Source organism: Bos grunniens, chromosome 9 (genome assembly GCF_055505025.1).
Source record: "Bos grunniens cultivar Pamir isolate PY7600 chromosome 9, Bosgru_T2T1.0, whole genome shotgun sequence".
In the NCBI taxonomy this organism is placed as follows: domain Eukaryota; kingdom Metazoa; phylum Chordata; class Mammalia; order Artiodactyla; family Bovidae; genus Bos; species Bos grunniens.
The window spans coordinates 74,817,501-74,841,341 of NC_141173.1; the positions used below are offsets into that span (position 1 = coordinate 74,817,501).

The 23,841-nt window shown below is 40.3% G+C and overlaps 1 protein-coding gene and 1 long non-coding RNA gene across 2 annotated transcripts in view; one reads left to right on the top strand and one right to left on the bottom strand.

Annotated features, from left to right (window-relative positions):
• Positions 1-1,760: 1,760 nt before the first annotated feature.
• Positions 1,761-5,981, bottom strand: LOC147366188 (uncharacterized). Its single transcript, XR_015133246.1, has 5 exons — positions 5,810-5,981; positions 5,217-5,389; positions 5,037-5,125; positions 3,840-3,916; positions 1,761-3,640 (listed from the first exon to the last, which is right to left on the bottom strand). It is a non-coding gene; the product is annotated as an uncharacterized LOC147366188 (long non-coding RNA).
• A 16,038-nt stretch (positions 5,982-22,019) lies between these two features.
• PDE7B (phosphodiesterase 7B) overlaps positions 22,020-23,841 on the top strand; it is a 352,307-nt gene continuing 350,485 nt past the window's right edge. Inside the window, exon 1 of the mRNA XM_086317988.1 lies at positions 22,020-22,442. Coding sequence (XP_086174114.1) covers positions 22,422-22,442 — 21 coding nt within the window. The 5' untranslated portion in view covers positions 22,020-22,421. The remainder of the gene's footprint in view (positions 22,443-23,841) is intronic.

Here is a 23,841-nt window from a genome sequence, read left to right on the forward strand (position 1 = left end):
TCGATGGACGTGAGTCTAAGTGAACTCTAGGAGTTGGTGATGGACAGGGAGGCCTGGCGTGCTGTGATTCATGGGGTTGCAAAGAGTTGGACACGACTGAGCGACTGATCTGATCTAATCTGAAAACCAGCACATTGGCTTTATTGATACAACATAATAGGTTTCAGGTGTACAACATCATAATTGGATGTGTGTGTCTCCTTGGAAGTGGTTATAAGTGTAGTGAACATCCATCACCACACAGTTACAGTTTTTTTGTGTGTGATGAAAACTTTTTAAGATCTACTTTCTTAGCAACTTTCAAATACACAATACATACCATTAATTGTAGTCACCATATGAACATTACTTGCCCGGATTTAAATTGTTAGCAAGTCACCATAGTGTAGAAGCATAATGAAACCTGTGTGTGTTAGTTGCTCAGTCATGTCTGACTCTTAGCTACCCCACGGACTATAGCTCGCCAAGCTGCTCTGTCTATGGAATAGACACATAGTGCAAGAATATTGGAGTGGGTAGCCATTCCCTTCTCCAGGGGATCTTCCCAACCCAAGAATTGAACCTGGGTCTCCTGCATTGCAGGCAGATCTTTGTTGTCTGAGCCACCAGAAAAGCCCACAATGAAGCCTATTCAATTCTAACTCTATCTTTAATTTGTATCTGAAAGAACAGGCAGGGCAGGGTACATTTTAGTATGTCAACTAGATAAGCTGGATATTAGCATTCAGGATATGAAACAGAACAGAGAAGATTACAAAGATTTTGAAATTTTGTAGTCGTTTAGTCTCTAAGTTGTGTCCAACTCTTTTGCAACCCCATGGACTTGTAGCCCTCCAGGCTCCTCTGCTCATGGAATTTTCCAAGCAAGAATACTAGAGTGGGTTGCCATTTCCTTATCCAGGGGATCTTTCTGACCCAGGGATTGAACGTGCGTTTCCTATATTGGCAGGCAGATTCTTTACCACTGAGCCACCAAGGAAGCCTTGAAATTACAGATGGAAATAATCAGATATGGGATTAGCAGCATTTTGATGCAGGTGAAGGGAAACTAACTTAGAGAAGAGGAAAAAATGAGAATTTCAGCAATCAGGTTACATGAAGAGCAGGTTACAGCAGAACTGAGCAGAGCCAGGGTGGGCCAAAATGTCCTTAGATAATCAAGTGTGGCCTTACTGGCACAGATATTATCCCAGAGGGGATCTGCTTGAAAAAGCCCATTTCTGCTGTTGTACAGTGTGACCTTTGGTCCTTTCATTTTCCCTTCCCTCCTTGAAGAGGCAAGAGCCACAGCATAATGGGAAAGGGCACCTGCTTTGCAGCCAGCCCTCCCTGGATTTGAGTCCTGCTCTGACACTTAACCAGCCAGCTGTGTGATTTGTGTGAGTTTCCTAGCCTTTATGCCTCCAACTTTGCTTCATAAAATGAGCCTGGTGATGCTCACTTCACAGACTGGAATATACTTGACTCCTACTAGGTAATATTTCTTACAGAGACATCAAGGCCATTTCTTATTAGCCAAAGTGAATCAACTGGCATCATAAGTCAGAAATCCCTCAGTAACTGTTTAGTACTAATTATAAGCAATCTTAAAATTAAGAATACCAACATTGTAAATCAACTATACCTTCATAAAAAATAAATTTAAAAAAGATAGTACTATCAGCATATAGTTAGGCAGTTACTAGCCACTAATTCTTTCACATTTAAACATTTTATAGTGGTGGTTTGCTTAGAGTTTGAAAAGCAAAAAGAACTTTAGATTTTGAAAAGAAATGATAGGTTGCTTTATTTCAGAAAACACAGCTATCTGAGTAGTGTTCTAAGAAAAACAGACAGTTTTTGAAAGTACTTTACATGGACTGAATAGTGAAAGGGCTAAAGCACAGGGGGAAAGTGGATTACTATTTTAAAGTATGTTCAAATAATATTAAAAACCTTACTGTAAGTATTGTGTTGGTTTTGCCACTGAGTGCCAGGGCTTGTCTTCCTTTTTAACCCGCAAAGATCCCAGCACCTGCAGTTTGGATAGTAACAGATCAAATCTTTTGTAATCTGAAGCAACTCAATGGAAGTTTGGGATGAACGTAAAACTCGAGGTCCCCATCTTCCCTGTTTCCCTCAGGCTATAAACAGACCAAACTGAGCCGAACCTAAAGTAACTTGATTACGACCTGGCAGCCCCCCTCAAGCTGTGGCTGCCCTCACTCTCTTTGGCAGCCAAGAGAATTTAGTCTTCCCTGACTGTATCCGTCTCCTCTGCTCCCATTCACAGCTCAGCCTTCCATGTTTTCTGCCAGCCTCTTGAAATTGCTTTCGGCATGGAGCTCACTGTAGACTTAAGAGGAAGCAGCTCCCCCGTGGTTCCTGTAGGGCTCCACATAGTCCTGGGCTGATATTCCAGCAACAGCCCTCTGCGAGCCCTGCCGGTGGACACAGCCTCATCCTGTCACTGACCTCTGCCCTCTGAGGTTGAAAGCAGTGTGCACTGGGCTGAGGGATGGGGCAGGAGCAGGCATCCTTGGAAAGACAAAGGACACACGCTTGGGAGTCACACACATAGGCGTGGAAGGAAACGGGGATCTTTTGTCATCAAAGCCTGTGTTCATTCTCTGAGAATTCATTTGTATTTTGAATAATCAGAATTTCAAATTATGTGAGTGCCTTAAAGTCACCACGATCCTATTCGTTTAATTTCAGTGAATAGATTAATGTGTTTGTTTTACAGTGGTGCCTGGGTTTTCATTTGAAAAAATTTACAGGAAGAGCCTCTCTGTCTTTAGTCGACTTCCTAATTACACTAATTTTATGGGATTGATATATTAGGCTCTGGGGAAAGGGAAAACAGGGGCAGGGAGGCCACAATACAATCCCTTATTCTCAGCTCCAGACAGCACAGGAAATCCTCAATTAAACTGTACCACTTCCCTCAGCACTCAATAAAACTCACGCATTATATTTAATATCTTTAAACTCATTTGTAATAATGATTTTATGTGAAGTGAGTGAAGTAAATTCATTCCTTCTAGACCTTCTTTTTTTTTTGGTCTTGTTACAAAGGAATGTGTGTTTCCGGTGAAACATCAAAATTCGAGAAGAATAAATCATGAAAAATTCAAGTTTCCTTCTGTTTCCCTTAGGTTTTCATTTAGAAAACTTTCTGAAATGTTTTCTCTCAGTTCAGGAAGGTAGACAAGAGGGCATCTCCCCACTCACAGCCAAAAAACTGTGCACTTAATATTGTGCTGGGACTTTTTTCTTGACAGGACCAAGAGGGATATGAGGGTCCCCAGACCCAGAGAGGACGCAAATGCCGCAGGGCAGCATCTCAGAGAGCGAGAGACTCTGGGCCTGGTTATGCTGTCGCCTTTTTTCCTGTGGTGCGAGGTCTGACTGAGAACAATGTTTGCCTTGTGCCTGCTCTGTCAGGAAGGATGGCTGGACCCTGACAATGAGCAACTTGGCATGCAACCTTCTGAGTCAGTGGCCCAGTTAGGGTCTGGAATGATTTTCCTCACACCTCTGCTCCCCAGCCTGACCTGTGCCACCACCCAGGTGAACGGTAGCTGAAGAAGAGCTGTTCGTTCCCGGAAGTGATCCTTTCACCTGTCATCCATGGCTGAGCAGCACAGGACCTGGGGGCCTGGGTGGATCACAGGTGTGAGAGCACATTCACTTTATGGTGAGCATCTGAGAAGGGCCAGCCCCACCCATAGGATCAGCTCATCCTACTGAGGAGGATGGACTAATCCCGTCCAGTTCCACTGTTCTCTACCCTGACCTGTCCCTGGGTGTTCCTTCCTCCAGAACTGTGTGTGTGTGACCCTCTGTGTGCTCCTTACCTCACTGAGGTGAGTATTCAGGACTCTGTCCTGACATCAACTGGCTTGCAGGCTTAGCATTAAGTGCTGTTCCCATCCTGGTAAAGAAAGGAGAACTTTAGGTTAGACTAAAGACAAGAAAAATAAAAGATTCAGAGCAAAGTTCTTTCCAAAAGTACTATTTATTTAGATGAGTATTTTTTATAATTTTTTAAATTAGAGGATAAATACTTTACAATAGTGTGATGGTTTTTGCTATACATCAACATGATGAGTATTTTCTGTCTCAGAGGAGCACTGAGTTTATTTAGGAAGGCTAGAACCCCTGACAAACATATCCCTTTCCTACGTCGTCAAAATGTTCTCGGAGACTCTAAGAAATCATCCTGATTCTGTAAGTCTCCAAATGTCCAGAGCTTCTCTGTGGTAGAAGAGGAACAAATGGCTAAGAGGATATGATTTCTCAAAATCCTGTAATCCTGACTGTCTCCTATGTGATTCTGAGGAAGGAGGAAGGAAAGGGCTTAACCATTCGGATCCGGGTACCTCTAGGGGTCCAGCAAGACTTCTGGACGTCCAGAATACTCATTAAAAATCTTCTCCAAAAAGCTCATCAATTTTAACAGCATTTTTAGCCTCAAAAGATTATTTGGTTACAAAATTAGCCTAATGATTATTGCACATATGAAGATAATATTTTAGTACTAAATTTAATTTATACTAATGAGAGAAAATTGCTGTTAGTCTCAAGATAGATTATTTTTGACTAAAACATGTTTTGAAGTTCCTTAATCATCTTGATAGCATCTCGTATACTCAGAATGTTGTATTACCCAAACCATTGACATCAGGCCTTAGCTGCCCATAGGACAAAAGGGGTAGATTTTTATCTTCTGGCACCCTTTGCATTGAAAACGCACTCTGCACAAAATGAGTGCTTAATAAATAATGAATTCATTGGCAGGGACCATTTAAGGTGCCAAGAGCTTTAACCTAATATATTAGTGATTTAATATTTAAGTTTTGCTTTTGTGTTTAGAAGGGAAATAGAGGGAAATGTGGGCTATTTGAAAGGAGCACTCAAGTTTTAAATCCTATCTCCCAGCCATAGATTTGGACAGGTTAGCAATCTCTCTAGGATCCTATCTGAAACTTAGCTATAAAAGGCAGATAATGATACTTTCTCACAGGGTCACTACAGGGATTGGCTATGATCACCTGTGAAATCACCAGTACAGGACACGTTCTGAGTATAGCAAATGACTTTCCTTTTCTTCCATCTCTACATGGTCCAGTTGATCCATCCTCTACAAGGTTAACAGAAGAGTTGTAATAAACATTCAGGCAACATGCTTTTTCCTTTAAGTTATAGTAGAAGGATAAAATAAATATATTTACCCACTCATGCATTGCTCAGCCCATTCATTCAACCTTTAACCAACACTCTGTGAGTACCTAAATCTGTCAGGCATGGTACGAAGCAATGGAGTTTACAAAGAAATTTAAGACACAGTCCCTCCTTTGAAGAACGTATCCATTTTTCTCTTCACTGTAGTTCATCTACCTTCCAACTGTGGAGATAAAGGAGAAATAGACCAAAGAGTTGAGGGAGGGGAAATGTAAAAACAAAAAAAAATTTTAACAGAAGTTCTTAAAATTTTATTGATATAAAAATGAAGAAATTATTAAAAAAATAATAGAGCAAGTTATGCTGTATATAATACACCAGAGAAAATTGTGGCATATCTCATTTAGTTACGGCAAAATTAGCTTTTGGTTTCTGGCATGTACTCTGAAGTTTCCAATGAAGTAAATAATATTTTGTTGTTTACCCCACTCTATTTTCCTAATGTTTCTTTGAATTGATCTTGTCTGAGTTAACAGACATTTTCTGGAATATAATTAGTTGATATCATCCAATTCATCACTCTTTCTTTTCAAAAACTGTTCCCATCATTGTGATGAATAGCATTATGTTCCTTTAAACTCACCAGGTGTGTTGATATTGAAGTTAGGATGTGCCCAGAGTGACAGCTTCTGAAGTTCCCTTCACACATTTTTGCTGTCTTTTGAGACTATCTTTTCCCAGCTTTCAGTTTTAGATCAGGAACGAAGCCTGACTCTCTCCCAGGCATATCTGTTAGTGATCTGCTGCTGCTGCTGCTGAAAAAGAAATACCTGGACTTCAGTATTTGCCTGATTTAGGAAAAGAAGAGAAGAGATACTCATTAGATTTGCTTCAAAATGTTGAAAGAATGGCATAGGCGAAAGTGTTTTCGCAAACTCCTTTTTGCTGTCTTTGCCATCCCCGCAGTGTGGGAGGGACCTTGACTCTGACAGCTGTATGCAGTGAGGAATTTTTACCATTCTCACCTGTAGTTATCTGTCAGTGTTGGTAGCATGATTTTTTAATATGGAGATGGATTCTTTTTAATGGGGAAAAACTCTTTATACCTCAAACTTAGCATATATTTTTGTGTGGGGAAAATAAAACAATCTGATAATTAAAGCTATTGCTGGTATGGACCCTGTTCTTGACCCCTGCATAATCCAAACTGATCCCTAAAGAACATTTGTTCCCTGGCAGGTTGCCTTTCCTTCCTCCCATTAGCGTCTTGCCAGGAAGTCCCAACTGGCTGTACTTGAGAGCCATGAAGACTGAGGAATAGATGGCTCCATGCTCCAAGTCACAGCTGCCAGCAGTTCCAGTGGCCTCTGTGGGGCATTCATCTCCTTCTCTCTTCTGCTTTAGTCTCTTAGGTGCCTATGCTCAAGCCCTGCAGTGTCTTGCCACAGGGCCTTTGAGTGAGGCCCATCATATCTGATTCCTCACCTAACAGTCTGAGATTTTTGTCCTCTTCTTCCATTCAAAATAAACAAATAGCCCAGATAATAATATGTCAGACATTACCTTTAGTGTCTCTGCTGCTCTTAAGCAAGTTAGGCATTAAAATAGAACATACAGACCAACAAACAATAAGCAAGTAATTAGGTAAAAACAGTTACTTTAAAAAAATATTCTGATCACCACAGGCCATTTTCTTTTTTGTTAACAGGCACTGCAATTTTGAAAGATTGCATCGATAAAGAAAACTGCACACTATCTTAACTAAAATTGACATCCTCCTTAGTTTTCTCTTTATATCACACAAATATATCCACTTTCACTACAGTAATAGACATGTTTTCTATTTTTATTATTTAAGGACAGAAGTAATCATCAATCACAACTTTAAGAAATACAAGATTGTAAATGGGGATTTGCTAACTAAGTTAATACTGTTCCTACCAAATATGAAGAACTTTTGACAATTTGGGGGGGCTGTGAAGACTTATCATTTCAATTTAGCTTTTTAAAGATATAAAAACTGCAAGATTCCTCTCCCTCTCTGCAATTACTGTTTTTACTAAACTCCAGGTTTCCAAGCTCCTCAGATTGGGGATCCCTGGTTAGAGTTTGTCAAAAATAAACTTAGATTTTTTTACTGCCTCATTTCTTGCAGCAGCTTGTTTCCATGGGTTGATGCTCACAGAGCAGCCAAAAAGATACAAACATGATTTCCTGTGATCCTAGTACACGGGTTGTCTATTACATGAAGTGTGCCAGGAGATCCTTGCCCTACATAGCCTGGGATGGAAAATGTAGGAGGAAAAAAAGGGTCAGGATAACAAGGACCTGAATTGAAAGAATGAGCAAAATTCAGCTTCTCCTCTATAGATTTTTTTCACTCTAAGTGCCATTCACAGAAATTTGGTATCCATGGAGACGAATGCAGTACATGCTAAGGTTACGTATTCGCTGCAGATACAGCAGGCTGGCTATCCAATCTGACGCTACATTTAGGAATAGCAGAGGGAAAATGTTTGAGAGAAGTGTTGAATAATTAATTCAGTACCTATCACATGCAGGGAACCAGGATTTGCACAATGAAGGATACAAAATACACAACAAACGATCATAAATATGGAGCATTTGTGTCCAGGTAGGAGTCTCAACTACCTTTAGCATTCTAGCTTTTCTTAAAGCTGTAATACTATCTACGGAAATATGAGAAAATGTTCCTATCATAAATTTGCATTTTAACCCCTGCTTTGGGAGAAAACAAAATGTTGTCAAACATAAGATGGAATTTTCCTGAGACATATTTATAATTGAATGATAAACAAGAAAGCAAGAATTCCCAGAAATTGAATATCATAACAGCCTTGCAGGCTGGTAACCAGAAATGAGGCAAAACTGGGGAGAAATGGAAATAACTGAGAGAAGTAAGTGTTCTATAGCCTGATGCTTTAATCAGGGTGAGAGAGCTGTCATGGCAAGAAGAAAGGAGTGCGTTCAGAGGAAGAGAGGGGAAGGAAACAAGTAGTCTGGAAACAAGAACCCTGATGTAGGTTATGACCAGGAATGGGAAATCCACGGTGATTTTGGTGGGAGTCAGGGGAGAAGACCCCTTGGGGGTTAAGGAATTCCCTGGGCTGCAATTCAGTCTGAACTCAATGTTAAATGTAGAGATGCCAGCTAGAAAAATTCCATGAATTCTCAGTGGAACTGGGTGAGAGTTCTGGCATAGTCTCAGGGAATAATCCTGGGAAAGAATGAAAAGCTTTCCATTGTTCTAATTGTTTGCTCAGGTCCTGGCTCAGTAGGTAAAGAATCTGCCTGCCAATGTAGGAGATGTAAGAGACTTGGTGTTCGATCCCTGGGTGGGGATGATCCCCTGAAGTAGGAAATGCAACCCACTCTAGTATTCTTGCCTGGAAATTCCATGGACAGAGGAGCCTGGTGGGCTCCAGGCCACTGGGTTGTAAACAGTTGGACACGACTGAGCACACACTACTACTATTGTTCTATTAGACTCAGGGAATGATATATTTGGATCAATTTTATAGCTTCTTAAGAAAAAGTTAAAAGTTAAAATCACCCTGCTGCTGATTCATTGGTCAGCCAGGTGTATGATTTGGAGAAGGTGGGAAAGTCTGTATTGATTTAAGATCATGTCACATAGAATATGTGGTAATGAAATTGTGTCATGGCATAGGAGATAACAGGGGAAAACAATTGACCACTCTAGAGAAAAATGCATCCTTATTTTCAATCTCTTGTTAAAACATGTCCCAGGCTACTCTTTAACCTCAGAATCAAGAATATTTTCCTGTTGACAGATGTCTACCTCAATAAGTAAGCTGAGTCATCCTAGTCATATAAAATGTTGTATGTATGTGTCTTTATGTTCACATACTAAACACTGGAAATAGTTTTCATGCCGCTAATTAATTTTGAATGTGATTTATTTTACTTAAACATTTTTTTAAAATTTCACGTAACACATGAATTATGGCCAACATGGCAGATCCACACTGTACCTAAGCATCTCCACTTGCCCCTCTCTTCAGATAAATGTTCAAAGTCACCATAGTGTGATTGTAAATCTGAAGAAGAAAGTCATCATATGCCCCTGGGTTTTTTTTTTTTAACAGAGAGATTCTGAAGTTTATGTGGTATGGACTTAGCCATAACTAGGTAGATCTGATAATATTAAAAGTTCCTCATCTCCTTGAGCATGAAGCTGCAAGATGCACACCCTTGTTCTATTTCTTAAGTGACTGGTTAAAGCCAGTTAGTGACACTGAGATAAGAGACCTGAGATGAATAAATTGGCCCCTCCCTTAATACAAGGATCTGTTTCTCAGGAAATATCTGGTTTGCTATCATTAGAAGTATCTACTTCTCCTTTTACTGCATACACCCACATTATGCCAGTTCTGCATGTATTCTCATTGTTCTTCTGAGGTCCCCCAAATAAATGTAAAGGTGGAGTTTCCGGCTGCTAGCAAGCCTCCCTGAGACGTAATTTCTTACAGCTTTATTTTAATGCTAGGTGGAATATTTGTTCCACTGCCCCTGCCCATCAAAACCTTTGTCTTCTTGCAAAATAAGAGACCCATGCATTGGTCACTCATTAAAGTATCCAATTTCTGTCCCCTGGGTTCACATAATCTGGATTCCCAGCACAATTTAACTGCTCCTGGGTTAGTGGCTATGCAGCTGTAAGGACCTCCTTTCAGTCTTTTTGAATTATATCCTTTGACTTACACGTAAATTCTCTACCCACTCTCGCTTGTTTGCAAATTCAGTCATTAAAGAGAGCCATGTATTGATGGCATCAGGTTCTGTATTAGGTGCTGGGAACATATATCTAGTTAGACTTGGTCCAACGACATCATAAAGCTTACTGCCTAATGGAGGTATATTGTTGTTTTTCAGTTGCTAAGTCGTGTCTGACTCTGCAACTCCATGGACTGCAGCACACTAGGCTCCTCTGTCCTTCACTATCTCCTGGGGTTTGCTCAAATTCATGTCCATTGAGTCGGTGATGCTATCTAACCATCTCATTCTCTGCCACCTCCTGCTCCTTTTGCCTTCAGTCTTTCCCAGCATCAAAAAGTCTTTTTCTAGTGAGTTGGTTCTTCACATCAGGTGGCCAAAGTATTAGAGTTTCAGCTTCAGCATCAGTCCTTCCGGTGAGTATTCAGGGTTGACTTTCCCTTAGGTTTGATCTCCTTGCAGTCTAAGGGACTCTCAAGAGTGTTCTCCAGGACCACAATTTAAAAGCATTAATTCCTTGGTGCTCAGCCATCTTTATGGTCAACTCTCACATCTGTTCATGACTACTAGAAAATCCATAATTTTGATTATATGGACCTTTGTAGTGGTTTCTGCTTTACTGAAAAGTCTCTGCAAAGTGTTCTCTGCTTTACTGAATACTTAAGAAAGCTGTGTATGTGCTTTCCTAAAATAAAATGCTTTCCTACTTACTAGAAGACTACCAAAAAATAATATGTGAGTTGAACTTTCCTTAAATGGAATTCAGGTTTTAAATGCCCTTATACAGCTTGCTATTTTAGGGATTCCTGTAAGGTTAATCAAATTTTAGTTTTAAAATTTTTATTATGAATCTGAACTTTTGCAATGAGAAATTTTGTTTAATGTTGGAAACTTTCATAAATAGCTCAAAAAAGTCCAGGATTTCAAAAAATGCATAAAAGTAAACCTTTATTAATATAAATGGAATCTCTATTTTAAATGCTGTCAGGGAAATTGTGATTCAAAGCAATCCTGATATAACAACACAAAGAACATAATTAACCATTAACTTATTTTTAATAAGTTAGGACTTTCAAGTTATAATTTCTGTGTTACAAATGCAAAAAATTTATCAATATAAAAATTTAAACAATAGGAAAAGCAAAATGAAAATTATGGGAAAATATATGTTGATTCAATGAAAAGAAACACACTAGCAGTTCATTACACAAGACCTTTTTACCTCTTGTGTTTGAGGAAGCAAATTCCCTCGAAGTCTTTGCCTTGGAATCTCTGTTTGTCCATGTATTATTTTGTTAGGGTTACCATAACAAAATACCATGAACTGATGGCTTGAACAACAGAAACACTCACAGTTCTACAGGCCAGAAATTCAAAACCAAGATGTCAGCAGGGCTGGTTTTATTCTGAGGCATCTCTTTTGGATGTTAAACAGATGTCTTCCCCTCTGCTAACTATAAGTGTTCTAATCTCTTCTAATAAAGACACCTGATTTGGGATTAAGATCCCATTCTTACAAGTTCATTTTAACTTATTGCCTCTTTAAAGGCTCTAGCTCCAAATGTAGTCACATTCTGAGGTTCTGGGGTTAGGGCTTCAGTCTATGGACTTGGGGGCACAACACAGCCCATAACACATCTCTAGATTAGAAAATTCCATTTTACAAATAAATAGCAATGCAAGCTTTTTTTCCTCCTATAAAAACTTCAGTGTAGAGTAGGTTATCAGATAACTGCTATATTCACAGTAGACTTTCTGAAAATCAGTTGAGATGGTAACAGTGCCTACGTTGGATAGCAGAGAGCAGAAGAATGAAAAATGGGCCCCCAAAATGAATGGAAAATGAGTGGAGAACTGGGTTAGAAAATGCTGCCAAGGAGCTACCTACAGGAAGGTATGCTCACAGATAGCTGGATGAAGGTGGGGAGGGCAGAGCTGCAGAAAGATCTCCTGATGCCTGCAGGCTGAGAAGGAGTCCAATTACACAGGAGGAAGTGTGTAACTGAAGCTAAATTGTGATTTACAAATTCGCCCTGGTGGGGAATGGTTAATGTTAAACATTAAATGCAAGAGTTTAGAAGTTCTTTACTTCTTGCTTTCCAGTTATTCTTTCTGTTTGATGTTTTTGCCATGGTTTCAAGCTGAATTAGCACTTTGGAGGAACGATCTCGAAAAGCTGATTTAGGAAATAGTTTTGCTGAAAGAACAGCAGTGGTACGAGGAAAAGAGAAAATGATCTTAAATGCATAGGAGGAAATCTGGTAGTGGGGCAATACTTCTCTTCTGCCAAATTTAAGTAATTCATTCTTAATGTATTTTTTGCTGATGATATAAGCCCTGGCTCATGGTAGGCACTCAGCAAATATTTGTAAATATTATTAATATTTACTTTATACTTACCAACAGCTTTCCTGCAAAGAAGTAAAAATTCCATTTTCAAAGGTATTAAGATGTGCTTTCATTGCCCTCACTATTCTCTCGCCCACAAGGAGAAGGATTCAGATGGGCAGAGAGGGTTACAATGAAGCAGAAAGGAGAAGCTGGTATAGAAAAGAGCATCAGTTGTCAGGAAGAGGGAGCTGTAATTTGGAAGAGTGGCGTGTGCCAGAAGGCTCAGATCAGATTGAGCATGAGGATTAGAACCCTAGGGGCTTTGAACCAGGACAGATAGGCTCAGAGGCTGATGAGCTGGTCAGCGCCCCCTGAGGATGTTAGAGGTTATACCTCTTTTTCTAAAGTCTTAAAACTTCTGAATTTTGAAACCGTGGGTGTTTTCCCTTTCTCAAAACACAATTTTGAGGGGTCCTATGATACAGGTTATTTTTTAGGTTCTTTTCTATCTAAATTGCTACTTTTTCCCCATATTTTTGCAGGCTTCTCTTCCTTTGCCTACCTCTTAAATATTGGTGCTCCTTTTTCCCCCCAGATCTTCTTTTTAAAAATATATCATATCATATATGTTTAATGCATATCATGTATGTTTTATATAGGTTGAAAATATCTTTAAAACTATCCCTTGGCCTTAAACTTTATTTCAGTGGCTTGTATCGTGCAGAGGACTTTAATTTTGGTGTAAGATACCTTATCAACTTTCTTTGTGGCCTTTGCTGTTTTGTCTTTTTGAAGAAGTTCTTCGCTACTTTGAGATCACATGTATCCATCCAATCATATATTTTCCAACAATTTTAACATTTTGATTGGTCACGTTTTAGTGATTAACTATAGTTTCTATTTGTAAATGTTTTTTAGAATGAGTCTAAGTTTAAATTGTTTGGATGTTGTATGTTGCAAATGAGTGGCCTTGTCTCAACATCATTTATTAAGTAAATTCTTTCTTCACTCATTTAAAATACCATCTTTATCATGTACTAAGTTCTTGTACAAGTCGATTCTCTTTTAGACTTCATTATGTTCCATTGGTTTATTTTTCTATTTATTTAGGCTTCCCTGGTGGCTCAGCGGTAAGGAATCCTCCTGCAATGCAGAAGATGCAAGTTTGATCCCTAGGTCAGGAAGATCCCCTGGAGAAGGAAATGACAACCACTCCAGTATTCTTGCCTGGGAAATCCCATGCTCCAAGAGGAGCATGGTGGGCTACAATCCTTGAGGTCCTGAAAGAGTCGGACACAACTGAGCAACTAAACAACAACAACAACATATCAATTCCACAATGTTATAATGTTTATAGCTAATTGTGCTTAGTTGCTCAGTCATGTCCAACTCTTTGGGACCCCTTGGACTATAGCTTGCCAGGGTCTTCTGTCCATGGGGATTCCCCAGGCAAGAATACTGGAGTGGGTTGCCATGCCCTCCTCCAGGGCATCTTCCCAACCCAGGTCCCTGGCATTACAGGTAGATTCTCTACTGTTTGGGCCACGAGGGAAGCTCCTTATAGCTAATTGTTAGGTATGAAAGGTGTTCTGTTTCCCTCTCAGCAGATTAACATGTTCCATCCCGAGACATATTTTTCCTTAGATTCCATAACACCAATAGTTCAGTTCAGTTCAATTGCTCAGTAGTGTCCGACTCTTTGCAACTCTGTGGACTGTAGCACACCAGGCTCCCTGTCCATCATCAACTCCTGAAGCTTGGTGAAACTCAAGTCCATTGAGTCGGTGATGCCATCCAACCATCTCATCCTCTGTCATCCCCTTCTCCTCCTGCCTTCAATCTTTCCCAGCATCAGGGTCTTTTCAAATGAGTCAGTTCTTCACATCAGGTGGCCAAAGTATTGGAGCTTCAGCTTCAGCATCAGTCCTTCAGTGAATATTCAGAACTGATTTCCTTTAGGATGGACTGGTTGTATCTCCTTGCAGTCCAAGGGACTCTCAAGAGTCTTCTCCAACACCACAGTTCAAAAGCATCAATTCTTCAGCACTCAGCTTTCTTTATAGTCCAACTCTCATATCCGTACGTGACTACTGGAAAAACCATAGCTAAAAACCGAAACACCATATTCTCTTTTTTTCTCATGTTGCCACTTTGCCCATATTTTTATAGGCTTCTCTTTGTCTACCCCTTAAATATTAGGGTTCCTTTTGGTTTTTCCCCAGATTCTCTCCTATCATCATGCAAGACACACTTTCTGGATGATCCCATTGGCTTATATGACTTTTTCACCAATATCATGGTATCAAAACCTCTAAACCTAGGTTTTCTGCCGAGTTTTATAAAAAGGTATCCATCTTCACTTTAATGTTGAGTTCGAAACTGAATGTACATCTTCCCTGCCAGACCTAACTCAACAAGTGGCACCATTTGTCATGCCTGAAACTTGAGTGCCTTCTTTGACAGTCTCATTCCTTAGCCTCATCCCACAGTAAATCTCTCATCTCTTACCTTCAATCCATCACCAAATTATATTGATGACATTTCCTAACCAACTGTTAAATCTGCTCATATCCCCTTTCCACATCACCACCACCCTATTCCAAACCACCATACTTTCTTTTCTGGTCAAGCCACCAGACTTCCTTTTTCTGGTCTCCATACAACTGTCAAACTAATATTTCAATAAACTAACATTTCAGTACAGATCTGGTCATGTTGTTTATTGTACGAAACGTTTCACTATGTCCCCATTTTTCTTGGATGAAAGTCCAAATTTCTGAATATGATTAAAAATCCGCATACTGTCTTCACTTTTTTCACCATAGCCACACTGAGCTCACTTTGGTCCCAAGAATGAACCATGCTCATCTTCACTTATCTTTGTGTTATCATCTCAGCATGCAGTATACATGCATCCCTGGTACCCCCTATTTCTATTGGCATTTCTCCTTACTCATCTCAAGTATTCTTCTTTTTACCAGAATATCTTTTACTTATCTTTAGACTTCAGATGTGGCTTTGTTCAGGGAGAAGCCTTTTGGGTTTGAAAATCTGGTGTTCATTTCTTCCCTAAATACTCTGAAACTATCCTGAACTTCCTCTCTCATATTATATATTTCACCATAGTATAATCACCAGTTTAGTTGTCTGTATCCAGCATGAGACCCTTCAGCTAATAGTAATTCAGTAGTGTTATTTTAATTCCCTAGTCACAAGCCTTTAATAATCCCTCATTCCTTAATCAGTAAAGGTCAGATTCCAGATTTAACTTTCTACAGTTTTTCACTAATCTACTATGTTGGGGTTGCAACATATTATTCCTGTCCCATATCTCATATTCCCATTATACTTAAACTAACAGGTCAATCCTTCACCCTAACATGTGTTTTCCTGGTCCAGGATAAATGAACGCTCCATCATTATGCATTCTTCCCAAATTCCCCCATGTAGAAGTAATCTCCCCTTTCTCTGAATTTCCATTGTGTCTTTTTACTTTCAGAGCCTTTGTTGCATCTTTCCTCTCATTACTATTATAAAACATAGTCTTATTTTTGAAGCCAAGTATATAACTTTTAAAGTTAGAGACCACATCCTCTTGATCTCTGTCATTCCCCAGTAGTATGTTGAACATTAACCACTGGTTTCTGCCTATGATATATACTCAGTATTTCTTGAACAAATTTAACATCTGTAAGGGCACTGAGAAATTTATCTTTCTAGAGATGCAGTAGGAGAAAAATCATATTTTCTATCTATTAGTAGAGAAAATAGAGAGTTGAATTATAAAGGAGAGAAAATGACAAAGAGTGGTCATTTTTATGAGTCATGGGCTATTTAAGAGGATTTGGGAAGAAAATGAAAGGACTAGAATAAGGTGACTCCTTTAAGATTATTTTTATAACTAATAAATTTCAGAAAATGTGGTCACTTCAAATATCATGTTTCAAAGAACATTCCAAAATATGTATTAAATAATTATGCCTCAGAATACCAGCTAGTATTTTAAACACGTAGTCTCAGATGGATATTACCATGCTTGGTAGAGATGATTAGACAGGTATATATATAATCCTTAAAGTTTTCTCAAGCTGCAAGTGGTGAAGTATTTATAGCAGGGAGAAAAGTGTCCCCTCTAGGAAACACTAACACTATAGTGAATTTGTTAGGACTCCCTGTTAAAAGTAACAAAAATCCAACCTAAATGGCTGCAGGCAAAAACAAGATTTCATTGGCTCACATAATTGACAGGATTACTCCACTCATGATATAACAAAATATCTGTAGTCTGGGTATTTAACAATAGAAATTTGTTCCCTCATACTTCTGAAAACTGGAAGTCCAAGATCACAGTGCCAGCAGAGTTGATATCTGATGAAGGCTCTCTTCCTGGCTTGTAGATGGTTGCCTTTTGATTATATCCTCACATGGTGGAACGAGAGGATGGTCTGGTGTCTCCTCCTTTTCTTACAAGGTACCACACCTACTGGCTTGAGGGTCTACCCTTAAGACCTCATATAACCTTAAGTACCTCCTTATGGGGAGAAGGCAATGGCACCCCACTTCAGTACTCTTGCCTGGCAAATCCCATGGACGGAGGAGCCTGGTAGGCTGCAGTCCATGGAGTTGCTAGGAGTTGGACACAACTGAGCGACTTCACTTTCACTTTTCACTTTCATGCATTGGAGAAGGAAATGGCAACCCACTCCAGTGTTCTTGCCTGGAGAATCCCAGGGACGGGGGAGCCTGGTGGACTGCCGTCTATCGGGTCGCACAGAGTCGGAGATGACTGAAGCGACTTAGCAGGAGCAGCAACCTCTTTATGGACCCCTAACTCCAAATACGGTCACATTGGAGATTAGGGCATACATATGTTTGGGGGGGAGTGGGTGCAGGGGAGATGCAATTCAATCCATAACACTCACTGTTGAAACTTGACTTCTGAGAGACCACAATATCTTTCTTATGCATCTACCTCTGTGGATACTCCTTTCTGGTCTCTTTTGCTGGATCATTTTCAATTTCCCAATATCTAAACATTGGGAGCTCCCAGTGTTTAGATCTTGAGTCTATTCTCATTCCCTAAGTGATTTTGTGCACACCCATGACATTCAATACCAATTCGCCTTTGGTTCTGGACATCTCATAGATATTGTAAAGGTAACATGCTGTGTGGTATCATTTTAAGTCATGACAACTAAACCCAAATATGCCCTCAGTGCTCCTGACCAAAGAACACTGCTCTTTACTCTCCAGATGACTAGTTCACATATTCTCTTTTCAAACCTCCACCTCTCTTAGTCAATACTCCTAATGCCTATTCCACTGAGAAATTAGAAGTTACAAAGAATTTTCATTCACAATCGTGCAACATGACCACAACCCACCTAGCCCTACTTCTATTATTCACTCTGCCTTCTCTCCTGCTTCTATGGATGAATCATCCATGCTACTTTCTAAAGCCAATCACCCTTATTTAGTGTTCCATCACTGCTATAATAAGTTAACCCAGACTTTCATGGATCTGGAGGTGGATCTTGCTAGGTACTCTGCTTAGAGTCTCACAAGACTAGAAACAAGGGGTCAGCTGGTCTGTGTTCCTTTCTCAAGGTTCTGCAGGAAAATCCATTTCCAAGTTCATTCAGGTTTTCAGAAGAATCCAATTCCTTGCAGCTGTAGGATTAAGGTGATTTTCCTTGCTGGCTGTCACCTGGGGGTAGCCCTTGGCTTCTAGAGGCCTCTCTCTGGTCCCTGCACATAGGTCCTACATCTCAGAAACAGTTGTGGTGTGCTGAATACTTGTGACATTTGGGATTTATCTAACTTCTTATTCTGCTTCATCTCTCCTCTCTTTCCAGTCAGAGAAAGTTCTCTGCTTTTAAGGTCCATGTGATTAGATTGAGCACACCCAGATAATCCAGGACAATCTCTCTCTTTTAAAATCCATAACCTTCATTGTATCTTCAAAGTCCCTTTCACCATGTCATAGAATATATTCAACTGATTCCAGGGACTAGAGTGTGGACATCTTTGGCAGGTTATTCCGCTTATCACATACTCCATTTTTACTCCAATAATTTCTCCCTCTGTCCTTGCAACACTAATTATTTCTTCCAACTGGATCTTTTTTGACAGCATACAAAATACTGATATTTCTCCCATGTTAAAAACGCTTCCTTGATTTCACTTTCTTTCCAATTACTGTCCCATTTCTCTGTTCTCTTTGGATGAAACCACCTTCAAAGGATTGCTGTCTACCCCCAATTGTCCTTCCATTCTCTCTTGATCTTTCACCCTTTCTACCATACTAAACCTGATTTTGTCAAGGGCACAAAGGATTACACATTTTAAATTCAAGGGTCAATTTTCAACCTTCATCTAAATTTCGTTTTACAAAGCTTACCATTGAAAATTTCATTTGGCTTCCAGGATATCCCAGTCTTAGCTTATTTCTTACCTCTCGGGAGCTCCTTCTGAGTCTCCTTTGCTGGGTCTTCCTCATTTCCTGACTACTTAATCTCGGGCTACCTGAGGCTTTTCCATCTGCACTCATTTCCCTGGTAATTATATCCAGCTTCATGGCTTCAAATACCATGAATGGTGTTTGAATACCATGTGGTGACTTCCGAAGTTATATCTATAGCCTGAGACTGTCCCCTGAACTCTAAGCTTATATATTCAGCTACCCTTTCCATATTTCCATGTAGACATCCTATAGGCAAAGGTAACACATTCACTGTCAAACTCCTTATCTTCCCTCCAAAGGCCGTTCCCACTCTTGGTCAATGCCAGAGCAATTCTTCCATTTAATGGAACCCAACATATTGGAAATGTTAGTGGCTCCTCTCACTAATCTACCTCCTTTATCCCTAGTGTCCAATCCATTTAAAAATCCTATTATTTCCAAAACCAAAATATAATCAGAAGCCAACCACTTCTAGCCATCAAAGCCATCCATTGACACCACTGTGATGTCGGGCTTGTTTTATTTCAATATTTAATACCCTCTATCAGTTCCCTTTCATCCAGTCTGACCTCCACACAACTACCACAGTGAGCCTGTTAAAAAAGGCTAGTCTGCTTAGAACCCTACTTCTTTCAGAGTAAAAGCCAAAGTCTTTCCAATGATCAAGAATGCCCTACCTGATCTGCATCCTGTAGGCCCACTGCCATCTCCTGCTGCTCACCATGCCTCTACCTCAGAGTCCTTGCACTTGCTCTGTGCCTCTTCTTTCCTCATCTTGTTCAAGTATCACCTTTGAAATGAGACCCTCCCTAGATATTCAGTTTAAAATTGCTAGCCTCCATCTGACCAATAATGCTTCCTGGTCATATTTTTTCCTCCATAGTATTATCACTATTCGGAGAAGGCAATGGCACCCCACTCCAGTACTCTTGCCTGGAAAATCCCATGGATGGAGGAGCCTGGTAGGCTGCAGTCCATGGGGTCGCTAAGAGTCAGACACGACTGAGCGACTTCCCTTTCGCTTTTCACTTTCATGCATTGGAGAAGGAAATGCCAACCCATTCCAGTGTTCTTGCCTGGAGAATCCCAGGGATGGGGGAACCTGGTGGGCTTCTGTCTATGGGGTCGCACAGAGTCGGACATGACTGAAGTGACTTAGCAGCAGGAGCAGCAGCATTATCACTATTAAGTACCCTATTATAAACTGTCTCCCTTCAGAAGAATCTAAATTTTATGAGGGTAAGGGCTTCTGGGTTAATCTGTTTGTGCTTTTCACTGCTGCATCTCCAGCACTTACAACAGTGCCTGGTACAGAGTAGGCAATCGGTCACTATTTGTTGCTATTGAATGAAGGTCCGGAACCACTCTTCCGTTTATCTCAAAACCAGGTTCTTCTCTTGGTCTTCCCCAAGTCAGTGTGTGGCAACTCTATTTGTTTGCTCAAGCCAGGATCCTGGAAAGTATCCTTGGTTCCTCTCTCTTATACCCCATATCTTGAAATCCTGCCAATTCCACACACACACACACACACACACACCCTCCAAAATTTGGCCGTCTCATTCTGTCCACTGCTTACACACAAATTCAAGCTGTTATTGCAATGCCCTCATTATTGGTCTCCCTGCCTCAACTCTGGCTCCCCTAGAGCCTATTTTCTGCACAGAAGATAAAGGAAATCATAGGCTTTCTTTAGTTCAAAACAGTCTGTTAGGTTTTCTACCTGGGGATGAATTCTAATCTTCTACAGGGCCTGTGAGATGCTTCCAGATCTTGTCCCAGACATATCTCCCTGAACCCATTTCTTCCTGTTATCTGTTGTCTTCCAGCCACTCTATTTCCCTTTCTGTGTCAACATGCCAAGTATTCACCTGCCTCAGGCCTTCACACTGTTCCTCTGCCTGGCAGCAGAGCCACAGGTGACCGCTTTTTACTTCATTCAGAACTTTGCTCCCATTTGCTTTAAAAGCATGCATCCCTAATCATTTCTTAAACAACACACACCTGTGCATATGTGCACACACACAGATACACCTCTGTGCCCTTATTTTCCTTTATTTCAAAGCCCTTATTATCAACTGACATTATATATTAACCTATTTTTATTGCCTATCTTCCCTCTTCTCCAAAAGCTAAACTACATTAAAGCAGATACCACCTGTTTTGTTCCCACTTCTGTATCTTGAACATCAAACACGAACCCCAACAACTACAGTCTCACTTAACTCTAGTATGTAGAATCTCAGACAGCTATCAATATCTTCTTTCTCAAAGAATCTGTATTCATATTTGAAAAAGGACTCACCTTTCTTGAAAGTTGCGCTTACCCCTAAAACATTGTCTAAGGCAATGGAGAAATCAGATTGGTCAGTCTGGGTCACGTGCCCCTTATAGTTCTTTTGGAGGGGAGGGTCTTAAGGGAAAGGCTATGCAGTCTCTAGATAGAGGAAGGAAAGTCTCCAAAGGGGGAAAAAAAGAGAGGTTCTGTTAGAAGAATGGGGCGGGGGGGGGGGGAAGAAGGGAGAGGATATGGGGGAGGCAGGAACAACAGATGGCCACCACCGAGATTTTCCAGAGTGGGAAGAGAAATACAGGGATGAGCTGGGGGCCCTGGTAGAGGAAGTCTCCCTAAATAACTGTACCTTCACACAGTTTGGGCGAGAACGTGCTGAAGCCCCCGGCATGCTTGTGTGGCATCCCTGTGCCCTGCTTCTTGAATGAGTCCCCGTGGGGAGTTGCAGGAGGGATCTCCATGGCATGAATAATCCTGACGCTTCACCACAGAAGCTGGAGGAAAGAGAGAAAAGCAGGGACCAGCAGCATAAACATAATTTCTGTTCTTCACTACACAGAATATCATTCACCAGCACATACATTGGCGCAAGTCTGCCTCCACGGCGATCAAGATTAACAACTCTTTGAGGGAAGGGTAAAAACGAATGAGTTCAAAAACAAGCAACAGCTGGCTAGCGGGCAAAGGTACATACACACGCATTGGGGGAAAATAGAAATCTTTGCCGCTCTCATCAAGCTCAGTGTTTCTCGTCTTGTTTTGTTTTCAGATACACCTCGCTGCAAGGTATTTTAAATTGTTAAAATTTATTCCTGAAAATAGAAAATGTGTCTTGGGTGCTCCTGAGAGTGGGGTGCCCGGGCTCACCACAGGCACACACACACACACACACACACACACACGCATTCTTCCCATAGCACAGCACTTTAAAATTAATAGCACATGCAGAGGAAAAACTAAACCCTTTGACGTCACTCTTGAAATGAGGAAACATAAACAGAAAAGGCTCCACTCCAGTAAGCTGCCAGAGTTGAAGCCGATTGGTCTCTGCTTTTCCTTGCCTGTGGCAACTGACAGCACCTCCCAGCCCAGCAGGCCGGCTGCCTGCTCCCCCAGCCAGTCGGTGGGTCTGGGCGCTGCAGCAGCCTCAGCTCCATCCCAGCGCTTGCTGGGAGAAACGTGGTGTTCTCACCCACAGAGAATCTCTTTCTACCTTCCTTCCTTCCTTCCCGATCTCTCTGTGTGCTTTTGTTTTTCTTTCTTTCTTTCTTTCTTTTTTCCTTATTTTTTCTTAATTATATTTGTAATCCTGGATGAAGTTGCTGGATTCCGCAGCACAAGTCTTCATGAACAAGCGGCAGCGCTCAGAGATTTCACGGCATTCAGAGGTCACAGAACTGCCACTATGGTTAAATGTCTTGTTTAATGGTTGAGGTAGGTACGACAGATTTCAGCAGCAACTCATTTTTCTTGAGAGAATCCCAGGAGAGAGATGGCAGGAGTTTTATTTTAAATGAACCTGTATGTATATATTTTTTGGTCTGTGATTGTTACTACAGCAACCAGCTTTTGAATTTCCTTCCTTTTTCTAGGCGAACTGACTAAACATTATCACTTACCCTGAATTAACTGTTTCATTCCAAGCAGCCTAATGAGACACTCTGGCCTTTTCACTGCTCTTTGAGCCCCTCCTGAGAGGGTTGTTTTTTCCCCTTTGGTTTTTTTTTTTTTTTTTTAATGAATGCAATATTTCTTCTCCAATGTAAATCTTAGAGTTGAGTCAGTTTTTCTTTTTGGTGGGACAGGACAGGAAAATACTGGTAAAGAGATTGGTGAGAGTTGTGGAACAGGGAAAAAGAAATTCCGTTTTTCTTTTGAGTTTGTTATGTTGGTTGATAGAAGATGAAGAAATTAGTAGGAAGGGAGAAAGAAGCTAATAATGAGACCGAAGGTAAAAAAAAAAACCTATGGAAGATGTGTCCGAAATATGAACTCTTGGGGAAAATGCAATTTATCAATTTGTTGCATTTTTAAAAATGTTCTGGATTTGGAAGTCAACAGAGGAGATCCAGGCACTGAGTTATATGATCAAATGACTTAGATCTCCTTATTTTTAAAGGAGAATAAAACTTCTTTCTTAGCACTGCAAATTTGCTAATTGTCTTCTCCTACAATAGTTGAAAGCAGAGTGAGATATTTAATTATGGACTTGAGTGAGTGATCCTGGGAACTAATTAACCATCTATAGGTTCTGTTCTTCATGTGTTTGGCTAGAATAACTATTAAAATGTTAGACTAAACCTCTTTGCCCCTGAAAGCAGGCATATGTATTTATATACATAAACCACTAAATGTTGCAGGAAGCAGGGCAATTAAACCCAGGGTAATGTTGTTTTCAATGGCAGAATATTATTGTAGGTTGAAGAGAACCTCTGCTAAAAATCATTCCTATCTAGAGTCAATTATTGTAAGAGCAATTCAAATAATATACGGTTAATATGGATTTCCTTATTACCCTTCTCAAAGTTATGCAATAACAAGTAAGACAGGATTGTTTGAAACCATTACTCTGTTTCCAAAATTTCTTGATATTTTTCAAAGGTTTCTATTCTCAACATTAAGAGAAATTTCTAAAACTGGGTCATGTTAGCAGTAAGATTAAGCAAGGTGTGAAACATTGTGCATTTCAAAGAATTATGAAATTAACTAAGAGTGTAATGTACCAAGTTAAGAACTGCAAAAATATTAGCCCTGAAATGCAGAGGATGTGATGTGAATGGACAATTGCTTTTCTGCAGTGCCTAGTGGGAAAACAAGGACTTTGTGTGTTGCA